Genomic DNA, 14,036 nt, shown 5'->3' on the forward strand with positions numbered 1-14,036 from the left:
GTCCACCGCAATGTTTCCCATAGTTTCGTGGGAAGCTTTTCCTTCTCACACAGTCCAGACATTCCCATACTAACCTCTAAATTTGTAGACCCATGCCGGCCCACCAATTGTTCAATCTCACCCTCGCCTTTGTGTTAATCATACCTTGGTGTCCCTCATATCCTAGCACCATGACTTTCTCTCGAAGTATCTCTAGAACCACTAATCTCTTTCCTCCCAACACAATTCCATCCTCATATGACAATTTATTTTTCACTTTCCAGCACCCTTATCCTAGCATAAGTCTAATCACCACCCCTTATGTATGGCTCTGTTCAACTTTTGCAACACAGGATCATTCTTCACAATCTTTCTGCAAAATGGCTCCTTCAGAGACCACACCCACTTTCATATGTTCTTCATAGTCATCATCACTCTCCTCAACCAGCAAGGTAAGCCTAGACAAACTGTCTGGTACACTATTTTGAACTCCTGGAGCATACTGAATATCAAATGCATAATCTTGCAACCCCACAACCCATCGGCGTATTCACATGGAAATGGCTTCAAGTCCTTTCTTGCACAATACTTCCACTGATGGCTTATGGTCTGTCATTATCATTAAAATACTTTACCCACAAGAAATTCTTAAATGTTTTGACGGTCCAGAAGACACAATTCTTTCTTTTCAGTTGAGGAGGAATTTGCTTCCGCTCCCTGCAATGATCTAGAGATATGATCTATTGTCTTAAATCCCATCTTTCTCGCTCTGCATTAATATAAACCTAAAGTGCTGGCATCTGTCAATACAATACAATGTTTCAATCCATCTAAAAAAATGTAAATTCCTAGTACCCACCAGACTCCTTGACATTCACAAATTCTCTTTCACATTCTTCCTTCCACTTGAACTCCTTTTCTTTTTTAAGTAACTGTCTCATTTTGTATGTTTTTAGACAAATTCTGTATAAATGTGGCATGAAACTCAAGCATGCATAAAAAGGACACAAGTTTGTTCTTTCTACTTGGACTGCAAAGAGTCTGGATATTGGAATCCAGATCTTCCTTGGAAGACATGCCTTCATGATTGGTACAGAGTCCCAAATATTTAATTTCCTTTGTGCTAAACTTGCATTTGCTCATCTTAAGCATTAGCCCATTCTTACTGAGTGTTTCCGGCACCTGTTTTACCCTGCCATGATGCACTTCTTGCGACTCTTCATAAATTAGAATGTAGTCCTGGAAAAACGTTATGCCTTCAATGTAACCAAACAATTTATACATCATCGTCTGGAAAACTACTGCTGCAGACAGCAGACCCAGCGGCATCCTCACAAAGCAGAACGTTCCAAAAAGGGTGATTAAAGTAGTAGGTTCTTTAGATTCCTTGTGCAATCTAATCTGGTGATACGCAGCAGAGACATCCAGAGTTGTGAAGAATGTGGTACCATGCAATAAAAAAAACAATTCAGTGATATTGGAGAAAGGAAAATGATTAATTACCACAGAATTGTTCTGAGCTCTTAAGTCCATTCACAATCTGTTCTCGCCAGACTGTTTCCAAGCCACCAAAATTGGAGCAACCCACTCTAAAATCTCAACAGGTTCAATTATTACTTAAGTACATAGTCTCTTCAGTTCAGATTCAACTGCATTTCTCATAGATCTAAGTATCAATCTCACTTTGTGCACAACAGGCAAAGATCCCTTTTTGAGCCTTATTTGATGCACATAACCTTTCAAGCAACTTCTTCCCCACAAAACACTTCTGGGAACTCCTCAACAAATCCAGGTGAGTTCCCATTTGAAGAATCCTTTGTACATCCTTACCCTGTACTTCATTTATGTAATCTTTCCTGAGTCTAACTGGGGGGAGGCATTGGAATCTAACAAAATTCCTAGCTCTTTCTGATGAAGCCAACTGAGTACACTGTCTCCTTTAACAGGAACATACACTTTTCCCTTAATCTTACTACTCAGAAATATTTATTTTTGCCTAAAAAAAAACCCTTAATTCTAAGATTTGTCCACCGTAACCACCAGGTATGATACCACACCACTCAACTCTTTTTCAAACGCTTCATTTGACATGCGTGAGCAAGTCCCTGAGTATGCCAGGGCTTTTACAGACAAATTATTGATTGCAGTAAAATATTTAGGGTGTTTCTTTTTCTCAGCTCCAGTAGACATTGGCGAAATAATCTCATCTAGGACTTCTTTAGGTTCAGAGGAAATTAGCCCACACTTTCTCTTTTCCCATGTAGTCTTCCCTGTTGACAGACCTCACTTCTATTTCTGAGCCTACATTTTGCAATACCCCACATTCGTTTAAACTTTTGCTTCAGGTGTACTTTCAGAGATACTGTGTTTTATCACATGCCTTTTGTGTGCAACTCTTGAACCGCCGTGTTTTTGTTTCTTTGTTGGCTATTGTGCGTCCTTTATACTTTTTGTCTCTTTAGTTTTAATTAGGAAGCATTATTAGCGCTGCGCAAAGGGATTCTTTGATATTTATTATTAAATGTTAAACGTTCGAAGCAAAGTAGCACCTTCCAATTGTATAAAATATTACACCTCTGGCACAGATGAACAAGCATTTGTAATGCAATAGGTCTCGCATTTACGTGCGTTTGAGCTTTTGGCATTGTAAATGACAATGTCTTTTATTTATGGTTTGGTTTTTCAAACCTAAATAAAAGGCATTGTCATTTACAATGCTAATAGCTTAAAATCTCAGAAATGCGAGACCTATTGCATTGCAAATGCTTGTTATTTTTATGCCGCTGATTAAACACCTGCAGGCCACCTTCAAAGTAAGTCTAAATGACTAGTGAAGCACTGCTTCTCAGAACACGCGTTCAGTGCTTTCGGGTGTAGTTTCTGTGAGTCTTTGAACATGCGTACGTAAACTAGAGCTGATCTCCACTCCCAACTGACAGTTACTGAAGGTTAACGGCCCTCCAACACACGGTACTATTATGCTTTTACTTCCGTGCCGTAAACAGCATGTAATATTACAGACTTCTTTGTCTATAGGCCGGGCATGAGATAAGCTTCTGAGGCTTGAGAGAACATCACTCCTACCAGTATCGGGGAGGTGTAGATTGCTTTCCGAGGTGCTCCTACCCAGCCATCTCCATTGTAAAGATCACGCCATCCAGGTTTAGGTATGCAGGCTCTATATTCGGAGCACCTCACATCCACCAGCTACAGGATCTTAGCTCAACTGCCAGACCTGGAACTTTACTCAGATCAGCTGAATGGACCTGGAATGCAGCCCAACATTCTGTTGCAGCATTCTATAATTATTCTATAATTAGAGGGACCATCTAGAAGACACCACACTAGTTATTCGGTGTCTTTTTCTTACCAATTTATGCTTCTTCGAATGTACAGCACACACGCGACATGTACATTGCCCTTATAGTTGTCATCACCTGGATGTCAGTTGATTTGCATGTACTTCATGAATTATATCTATGTCATGGGGCAGTGAGGGTCAACTCCGTTCTCCTCGAGATAGGTTCCACCATATTGATATTGAACTGTTCTTTGCCAGAGGAAGGATTGCAAGCACAAGGTTATGTAAATTTATTCTTACCCTGGAAGGCAAATCCAGATTTTCTGTATGCAGGTTTGTCAGTGAGCAGGTAAAGTAAGCCGGAGCAATCGTTCGATTATGACGAGTAGTTCAAAAAATGTATAGACAGTAAAGAATCGATTCTGATCCTCATCGGCTGCACAAACCCTTTCATAATTATGGCTGCCCTCTAACGAGCTCAGAAAACTGAATGTGTCCCCCAGGGCTGAAGTGAATCTCAGCATATAGTCTATGAATATGGAGGTTTAGTTTGTTAACTACCCACTTGATTATGTCACACATGTAAAAGTGCAGCGTTTGACTAACCAATGTGATGCCCATCTCAGTTCTGTAAAGCATCTGGTTTCAAGTCTTGCTCACCTATGTCTAGAAGTGTTTGACCATTTATTTATCTAGAGGGATTTTGTAAAATGCTGCACATTGCTTTTTTGTTACTTGAGACCACTAATGAATAAGCAGAGCCTTCACTTTAAAGTGTTCACTGCTTCCCTGAAAAATGGTGGGACGTAGCGTAGAAGAAAAAAGAAAATGACTGCTTATTCTCCATTCTCTACTCGCTCCTCTGGGTGTAGAGCACTTCTCTCGCTTGAATGGTGCATGTCACTCAGGCCTTGTTACTCAACTTCACCTCTGCTTTGATTGCTTCTCTAGTTTCAGAACAACAAGCAATATCTCCAAGTTCTAAAGAATTTTACACTGTATCTAGTTTCCTTTTTGTGGCAATTTGATTGACATCCAGCTCCTTTTTCAGATGTTTTGTGAGCACCTCCATAACTTTTCTCATGGTGGAGTATAGTCTAGGGATGCTGAAGGTTTTTTTTTTTTTTTAAAATAACATTTGTATTAGAACAAAATCCACAACATAGCAGCACCAATGACACTTAATCTGCACCTACACAGGCAAAGTATACATTCGGGCATTGGAGACGACAAGCGATAGCCCCAGGGCAGTAAGCATTGAAACAAGCCAGTCAGTAACATATTACAAAGGTGGTTACATATACATGCTAGGATCAGGGGGCCCCCCGCCGGGCCCCCCGCACTCAGTATACGAGTGATGGCCTTAAGAGTTCAGGTCACCGCACTTGTCCCCATTTTATCCAGGATAGCCAGTCTCGCCCTTCTGAGTTCCACCGTTGGAGAAATACAGATGTCCCCTCGATACTTATTCCACCGGCCCCACTTGTGGTCCCACTTCCCAGGGCAGCCTCGACTCTTGTAGACCGTTTTCTCCGCCACCATAGCTAGATCCATATCATTGGCCCACCCGCGCAGCAGCGGCATGGTGGCTACCCCCCACTTCTGGGCAATATTCCTTTTAGCAATGGCCCATCCCACCGCCGACCACTCCTGCTCCGCCTGGGTAAGGTCCGAGTCGTCCCACACATTAAGGAGGCAGAGCTGAGGAGAGGGGGCGATGGGCTTACCTACGGTCCTCCATCTGTCGGGTGACTTCTATCCAGTACTGCTGAATTAGTGGGCAAGCCCATAGAATATGTAGAAATGTACCAGTCTGGTGACATTGTCGTAGGCAGAGCGCGTCAGGTCGTCTTCCCAATTTACACAACAGTGCGGCATCAAAATACACACGGTGCAGCACTTTGAGCTGAACCAGGCGGAGTCGCATCGGTATTGCCACCTCCCGAGGGGAAGCTAGCGCTTCAACCCACTCCTAGTCAGCCATGTCTCCCAAATCCGTCTCCCACCTGGCTCGTAATTTCCGCCTTGGATCAGTACGATTATTAACCAACTTTTTATACGTCAAGGAGATAGCCCTGCGGTCCATTGGGTCCAGCAACAGTCTGTCCTCCAAAGGAGAGGAGTCTGGAAGGGGTGCACCACCGGGGAGGGCGCCGTCGATAGCATGGCTAATCTGAAGATATCGATAATACTCTGAGGGTGCGAGCTGGTATTTAAGCTGAAGCTCCGCGAAGGACGCCTTCTTGCCTTTAATCCATACATCCCCCACCGTAGAGATACCTATAAGGTCCCATTTATCGAAACCAGCGCAGGTGCTCAGTCTCCCCAGACAATCCGGCTCCAAGAGTGGGGTGGCCTTTGTCAGCCGCCCATACCAACCCATGCGCCTCTGAAGCATGTGCCATATTTCCACCGTCCGGGCCGTGGGGCCAGTCAGGCCCACATTTTTGGGGCTTGAGTACAATGCCCTATTATAACCTCCCTTCCCCAAAAGCCAGCGGTCAGTACGGAAGCTAGGATCATCATGCGACCCGAACACCCACTGGTTGACTGCGATCAACTGTGTTGCCTGGTAGTAAAGGCGTAAGTCCGGCAGTCCGATCCCACCGTCGTACCAGCCCATTGTCAGTTTTTGCATTGCGATACGCGGCGGGCCTGTATCCCACAACAAACCGCGCAGCGCTGCATCAACCTTAAAAAAATAGGATTCTGGAATCGGGATGGGCGTGTTTTGTAGGGCATAGAGAAAACGGGGGAGGGCTAGCATCTTAAAAAGGGCTGCCCGGCCCAAGAGTGTGAGGAGCAGCATCTTCCAGTGGCCCACATCTGTCCTGAACCGCTGCAATGGGCCCACTAGGTTTCGCTCATGAAATAGGGATGGGTCCGATGTTATGAAGATGCCGAGGTATTGAAAGCCCTGTAATGCCACCGGAATGGTATACCCCTAGGGCTATGCGGCGGGTTGCCCCAGAGGGGGTACATCTGGGATTTGGACCAGTTGATCTGGTATCCCGAGTGGGCCCCAAATATATGAAAAATATGGCGTACCCGACGGACCGAGCGCGCCGGGGAAGCCAGGTACAACAAAATATGCTGAAGATTTTTTAAGGTCAGTCTTAATCATAAAACACCTGTGGTGTGGGGCAAGAATGATGTTGCTTGATTGCAATCTCTCTTTTGCTTGGTAACGTCCAGGTATGATTGGTAAAGCGACTTGATGCAGTAACATTTGAATATACATCACTCACTTTCAAGAATTAGGAGGTCTGGAGTGAATTTCATGTTCACTTTGGGACATCTCTTTGCATTTAAGGGTCATTCTCAATGTGCAAAAGCTGGAATTTGGCCCACTAACATGGCTGGTTTTTGTTTGGATAGCACCCTGGTTGGAAAGAAATGTGTCGCTCTCCCTCCTGCTGGTGAATAAAGTGAGACAGAAAGGGGTTCTCTTTTGTGTTCACAGGAACGTACCTTGTCGATTCTATCAGAGCAGTGATTGGCCCCTTAACACAAACATTTCAGTTCTTCCCTAAACTCAAGTGAATCAGCCACAGCTCATCTCCATAATCCTATTGCCTTTTTGTTGGAGCAGGTGGGACTTTGTTAATACATGCAGGCATGGGGTAGGAGGTCAATAGGATGGGGAAGGAAGTGGGCTGACAGTGTGTTATTAACACCACCTTGACGTGTAGCAAAGTGAATAAAAGCAGTTTAAAATTAATCACTGAAGCCACTGCTGCATGTATGACTCTAATACAGACCGCTCTGTGGCCCCCTCTGTAGGTTGAAGCTCTGGGTGTTAGCCCAGCACCCCATGGCAAAGGCTGGCCCTGCCCATAAACTTGACATTGCACTGTTTTTCTTACATACCTTCTCAGTACATCTACATCTTTGTTTGTTTGCAGATGGATTTCCATAAAATGAGTGCTGTGTGAATTCCATTGTCAAAGCTGATGGTGAATGAAGTGCAGAAATGAAGAAGTTTTTCCTCGTAGAACCCGTGGTGGTGCTCTACTGCTTCGCTTCGTACCTAACCTTCCCACTGTTGCAGCAGTATGTCTATCGGCGGGTATGGCAAGAAACCGCCAACTCCAGTTTTGGAGAAAACCAGACTGCTAATGAATGTGAGACCAACAAATCCAGCCCTTTCTATATAGATCAAAAGGTAAGACGTATATAGATGAATATATGTATGTGTCGGCTCCACTGGATGCCATTGAAGGATGTGTAGGCACTTGCTTTAGTAGGTTAACTGCATCCGTTTTTATCATCAAAGTACCTTGATGCTATAGATGAAGATTAACAGACAAATAAATCTTACGTTTAAAGAACTGTAACTTTTAGTAAAATTGATTCCTTCCACATAGTGAGGGCAAATGTGTTCCAGGGCGTAGTGGCGGTGATGGAGAAAATTTGGGCCCCATTTCTAACACACCTGGTTGATGATGGTTCGAACCCAGTTGCTTGCCAGGACCTGTAGTACAGCCATATGACGGATATCAGTGCTCTTTTAGAAGTGTCAGTGAAATTTGGATGCCCAATAATCTGATTTTATGTGGGGCAACTTTGTACACACTAGTCGGAGCTTTATTTGTTGATACATTGGCAGCCATTGCAGAGATCTGAGTTTTTAAGATGTAGTCAGTAAGAAATTGGGTTACTAGTTGAGGGGGATAAGTACCCACCTCAAGGAATAATCGCAGTAGTTGTCTGGATGAACCACTAAAGTCACTAAATAAATCTGAGCTCAACACCTCCAGTAGCAATGGCACAGAGCAGACAGGCTTAATTTAGAGGCAATGTGTAAAGTAAGTACTAACACAGTATAAAGTCCAAATGCAAAACGAATCCGAAAAATAGAGTAGAACTTATTAAACAAAAGGACAAAAATCCAATAAGGGATCTTGAAGATATAGATTTTTTAAGTTTTAAGTAGAACTAGTGCCAAGAAGCACAAAGTGCCTATCGTAGAGAATGGTCACAGTAACCTGGGATTTGATGCTGACCATGGTGGAACATGGGTAGGATACACTAGTCTGGTTCATCCTGGTCAAACATTCTATCCCCTGACTTTAGTCTTTTAAGTCCCAATCCACCACATGAGTACACATTTATAACCCCCAGGACCTTAGGGGAGGCACGTAGAGAATCACAGGGTGGCAGGCAGAGTGCAGTCCAGGTCCAGTTGCCACTGATCAGCTAGGCAGTTACAAAAAAGGAGCTAGTGGTTTCCTTAAAGCTTAAATAGGTGGTCAGCCTTTTGACGCTTGCAGTCCACTTCTTTTTCCTGTGTACAAGACAGAGCAGGACCAGTCCTCAAGGACACTTGAATAATGCAGATTCAGTCCAGTCCTCTTCTGATCTTCTCAGGTCCAGGAGGTTTCTGAAGTGGTTGCCTGGAGATGCCACATTCATGCCTGGCACAAGCAGGTGCACACGAATGAACCCTAACCCGTGAGGTAAAGGTTCCCGGGGCTAATCCGACCCACTTTAGGCATTTTCAAGATGACCAAAAGCTTCAGCCACACTCAACTTTGGCTCTGAGCACTGGGGGTGTGTGTATGGGGAGTGTACTATGGTAATCCTAGTGTAAACCCACATCTAACACTAAAATCAGTTTCAGGCAGTCCCTTTACCCCCAACAAACCCAGAGACAGAAGTCTGGTATAACAAAGTTGAGCTGAGCTTTTAGCACTCAGACGGTGGATACACACACATTATTTTGACATACTGTTTTCCTTTTTTTAAGTTTACTCCAAATTTAATATGTAAACACAGCAGACCCTTAAAACAGACTTTGACACTGTACTATCAAATGAGGTCCACTGTGATTGGCACCTGACTAGCTCAGGACACAACAGAAGACCGCTGCCCAGGTGTCAGCTAACATTTGTCTGTGACAGGGGAGGCCTCTTTGAAGTGCGCTCCAAGTGTCTTATGAAAAGCCCCAGCAGACCTCTCAAGCAGGATTTGACATTCAAGCTGGAATTATTGGCACTTTAATGTGAAAGGGCCCTGCTAACCTCCCCTGCACGCAGTTTCAGATTCATATGGATCCTCTCTGCCAATTTAGGTCAGCCTATTGTTTGTTCCTGGGAGCACATCTCATTCACACCTAATTAAATGCTAATTGCTGGCTGGTCTAAGCACATGGAGCACACTGTGAGTTGGCATAAACAATGTTATTCTATTGTAAACCACATATACACCGTGAAATTGAACAATGACTTGATTGTTGAATTTGGTAAATTTGCTCAATACAACTAGAGGATTTCTGAGTAACCCCTCTTGAAGGGTATAGTTGCTATAAATAGTACATCTGACAGAACCATATATATGTGTATACTGGCCCAAGTGGGAGAGCAAAATGCAGTTATTGCTACCAGGTAATTGAGGCAAGGTAACTTTCAAGAAGTTACTTTTCAGTAATTAGAACAAATCCAACTTCGCCACTAAATTGGATTTTTAACAACAATTAAAAAATAATTGTTTAATTATTATTCTAGCTAGTTCCATTCCAGAGATACAGTATTAGTATTTAATATTGCTTACCAGTTCAGTGGAACAGCCAGCCTTGAAACAGTGAAAATAGCTTTGAGGTGGTTGTCCAGTAAGGAAATATTTGACATTAAACCTTTACGTGTCCTACTGTTAAATACTACACACCCTGCCTTTATTAGTAATAAAGACTACTTATTGATGAATATTTAAAAGGGAGGTTTAAGCTTGTTTAAAAGGGTTATTTTGGCAGGTCGAATTTGCAGTTAAAGCCCGCATAGCCAGGCTACTGGTGGCAGGCCACAGTCCAGTTTGCATTACCACTGTTGAGGATGGCACAGTGGGTGCTGCAGTCTACTTGTGACTCTTAGCTTGCAGAACCTGGGCACATATTGGTATGATATAATAGGGATATATAGGTAAGTTAAATATGCTAGTCAGGAGTATACCACCTTTACCATGTTGAAGAGAGGAGCACAAACTATGTCTGGTTAGCAGAGGTAAAGAGCACAGAATTCTATAGCCTGCAAAAATAGGGTTTAGCAAAAAGGCAAAAAAGAATGTGGTGACCCTGCAGAAAGGGCAAATTTTCAACATGGTCCCATTTACTGAGGCCAGGCAACAACATGCTGCTGTGTTTAAAACCACTTTCATTGGTTTAAAATAGCCTATGCTACACTCTGGAAAGCTGTTTCCACAGTCAAGCCAAGATTGTATAACCGCGTTCACAACGGTCACATGCAAGTGGGGAGGGATAATAGAAGGATCCTGCGTAAACAAGAGAAGGCCACCCTAGATGCTTGCACTTGGAATCTAAAATGGAGTCCAGGTTTGACAAAAGTGAGTGGGGTGAGTTTACAATACAACTTCAAAGCAGCTAATCCTTTATGTTTGCATGAAGAGGTGGTGGCAGCATTGCTTTCACAATGCATTGAGTTACATCTGCTTATTTTTCTTGTACATAAAGGACAGAAAAACCTGAGTTAAAGTTAGGTGATGATGAAATGTTCTGGAGGAACTGCTAAATCCTGAGGCGAAGCCAGTGGTGGAACATACTCTCTCTGTAGCACAGGAAATCCATGTGTGACTTCTCATGCAGATTTGAACTTAAAAAAAATAGAGGACAATCCTTTACCAGCCAACTGTAATTTTTAATTAGTGTTCTGTTTCCCTTTGTATCATGATCAATCAAGTCTTAATCTGCCAAGTCATACAGTATAGCTAAAAATAAAGAAATACTTATTATTTGTCTGTTTTTAACCATCTTCAAGTATCTGTTATGTGAAATAACACCACACTACATATATGCCTCAGTACAAAGAACAATACTTTAAGCTCAGGAAATCCGGGTTCTTTATGTCCGTTATGCACATGCAGCCACAGAATTGGTCTACAGTATTAGGTGTATCGTTTTTAGTTGTAGGTACAGGGATCGAGAAGGGCGACCTCTTCATCAACACCAAATTTTTAAGTATGGGTCCTCAAATTGCTAAATTAGGCAGGGAGAATAGAGCCAAATTACATCAGGGCCGGACTGGCCGTAGTGGGCACCGGGTGTTTCCCTGGTGGGCCACCAGGGTGGGGGCAAGTTTGGGCCCCTGGGGGCAGTTTTTTTACCGGGGACTTGCAATATCTGCTCCCTGTAACAAAATCGGCAGAAACCAGCCCTTGCATACAGCTCTGCTGCATACTCCCTTCCCTCTCCCCGGGGGCGGGCCAAGCAGTTTACCAGGGCTGGTTTCGCTTCTCAGTCAGGCCCTGAATTACAATTTATTTGCTTACTCTTAGATAAACTGGCAGCTTGTTCCAGATGTAGGCTTTGTCTATGAGAAAATGGACAGGACATTAATCTGCCAATTGTTCACATGCAAAGATACAAGGAAATTATTAAATAGATATTTATAAACAATAAAGTTATAGGCAAAAGTTTGTTACAAGCGTGGGCTGAAAATCCAGCATTGTGAGTTATTCTGTGGTTAGTGTTTGCATTGTAACTGCGGCTTTGAGATAAACGCATTTACGTATGTTGATGTGTCTTACTTGGAGAGCAGCAGATGTTCTGTGCTTATATTCTTACATTCAAAAATGGTCAACAATGTTTCAGCTAAGATGTGGTTCAATGAGGCCCTCTTCAGATTGAGATATTTGATATCTGCCTGCTGTGTTTTTACATCTTCTATTCCATCAGAGAGATGTGGTATAAAATGATGAGATCTAGTTGATGAGATAGTATGTACCATAGGGCAGTGAAATGCGATAAACTATCTTTCAGTTCCCACTTCATGTCCTTTAGCTCATGAGTAATACATTAAAAACTCTCTTGTTTTATGAGCAATTAAGCTAGTTACAAATATATACTTTAGTGTCCTTTAAATTTATTGTCGGGTCTCTCCATATATTCACACTCTCAAATGTTGGAGGGTCATGCAGATAGGGCACTGAAGATGCGTTCATGAATACCCTCTTTGGAACTGTGGCCCATCTTTTCCTACATGTGATACAATCTTCTCCCAACCTAGATGTCTAGCTAACTGGAGAACAGTTTTCAAGCTCTTGTTATTGTTTGCAATATCTTTTTGAATCTTGGATTTTCAGTCAGCCTGACAAATTCTTATTTTGGTTCTTTCCGTATGCTTCAGTTTATATGAACAGTGACCGATTTCACTGATTTTTGCATTTCCATCTCCAGGAAGGATTTTATTTGTGAACTGGACCATGGTATATTTTTCCATTCATCGTGCTTCTTCAGTGTGGTAGTTTTAGAGACTCTGAGGTCTGATGGCTTTTTTGCATCCTTGGCATACCCTTGGGTAGGCTACAGATGAGACTTTGTAGTACTATCTGGGTCAGAAATAGATTCTATCTCTAGAGCCTCATTCCCAGCCAGGTGTTGGAGCCTCGTTCTTGTAGTCTCTATTGTCATCACTGTTGAAATGGGTCTGTTTTCATGTCTTATAAATTCTACACTAATCCCAATATGGCGAGTTGCTCATTATGAAAGTCACAAGACCCACTGACCTTTTTCTAGGCCTAAGGTCCTGTCATACTTTTCTCTGGGGGGCATGTTGCTCAAATCTCAGTGGACAACACTACTGCAGTGTTTTACCTAATGAAGCACTGAAACTTTGACTGGGTCCCAGTGGCGGCTGGTGACATTTCAAAGTGGAGGGCGTAAAACGATTGTCATACTGCCCCGTAGTGAGCGAGCCCAAACAACCTAAGGGGGGTACGGGGGGGTTCTTCCCCCGAGCACATTTTGAAAAAAGAGTGGAAAAATGGTGCATTTTCAAGCAAATTTGAGAAAGCAGGAAGGTTAATAAAGCAATTGTGAAAGTGCAGTTATTACATTAAGAATAAGATGTCATATAACATAGGTAGCTGCTTATTCATTCTTATTCGTCCTCAGGCACCACCTTCCGAATGGGCCATAAATAAAGAGCAAATTCAGAGAACTTTGTATCACCGTTAAGTTCTGGGATCAAGGTCATGACAATAAGCAGGGAAGGAGGTTGTTGTAAGTACTATAGACTAGGAAAGGTAATCAGAGTAATGAAGCTTATTAGCAAGTAGTCCGTGGATTACATTCTTGTCACAGTCCTTACATGAATGAGGAGGTACCAAAGGTATTCATGACTTCATCCACAAACAACCACGAAAAAACCACCATCAACTCAAGCTGTCCTAAGACGGAACATTGCAGCAGCAGAGAAAACATAGCGGGCAGAAAAAAATTACAAAACAGAATAACAAATAAGATAAAAACCAGGAAACGTCAGGCCAGACAGTGAGCTTCACTCTCCAAAGAACAGCAGGCGGCAGATTCCCACAAAATAAGCCAGGCAGGCGCTCCTGCAGGCACGAGGAACAGCATTTGCAGCACCCAGCAAAAGAACAGGGAGTTCTCCAGCCTGGCTCCTCTTTTACCTCCCTCCCTCATGCTTTCACACTGGTTTCCCAGCTGTAAATCATCCGTGAAATCCCCGGACCCGATTAGCAGTAATTTTAAAAGCAATTTAAGCATGTCTTAAAACCATACTGTAAATCTGCATCCCCCAGCATCCCACGCAGTAACAGCCATCACAAGTAGTATGGTCTACTGCTGAATCCGCAGAATGTTCCCAGAGCAATCCCTCCTCTTAACAGCAGGTGGTAAATGTTTTGCATTCATGAAAGAAATAGCCAAATACATTTTCCTAATGTGATTAGTCCACAAAAAGAGTTTTTTTGCAAACCCAAAAATTAACAGGAATGCCAGGAT

At 42.9% G+C, this 14,036-nt stretch overlaps 1 protein-coding gene and 1 long non-coding RNA gene across 2 annotated transcripts in view; one reads left to right on the forward strand and one right to left on the reverse strand.

The window, feature by feature from the left end:
• LOC146802084 (uncharacterized) overlaps positions 1 to 14,036 on the reverse strand; it is a 284,070-nt gene that overhangs the window by 222,485 nt on the left and 47,549 nt on the right. The window lies entirely within an intron of this gene.
• Positions 1 to 14,036, forward strand: part of LOC146802085 (lysosomal proton-coupled steroid conjugate and bile acid symporter SLC46A3-like) — a 181,739-nt gene that overhangs the window by 90,521 nt on the left and 77,182 nt on the right. Inside the window, exon 2 of the mRNA XM_085621649.1 lies at positions 7,186 to 7,445. Within this exon, the coding sequence (XP_085477775.1) occupies positions 7,254 to 7,445 (192 nt within the window). The 5' untranslated portion in view covers positions 7,186 to 7,253. The remainder of the gene's footprint in view (positions 1 to 7,185; positions 7,446 to 14,036) is intronic.

Source organism: Triturus cristatus, chromosome 8, assembly GCF_964204655.1.
Source record: "Triturus cristatus chromosome 8, aTriCri1.1, whole genome shotgun sequence".
NCBI classification, from domain to species: Eukaryota; Metazoa; Chordata; class Amphibia; order Caudata; family Salamandridae; genus Triturus; species Triturus cristatus.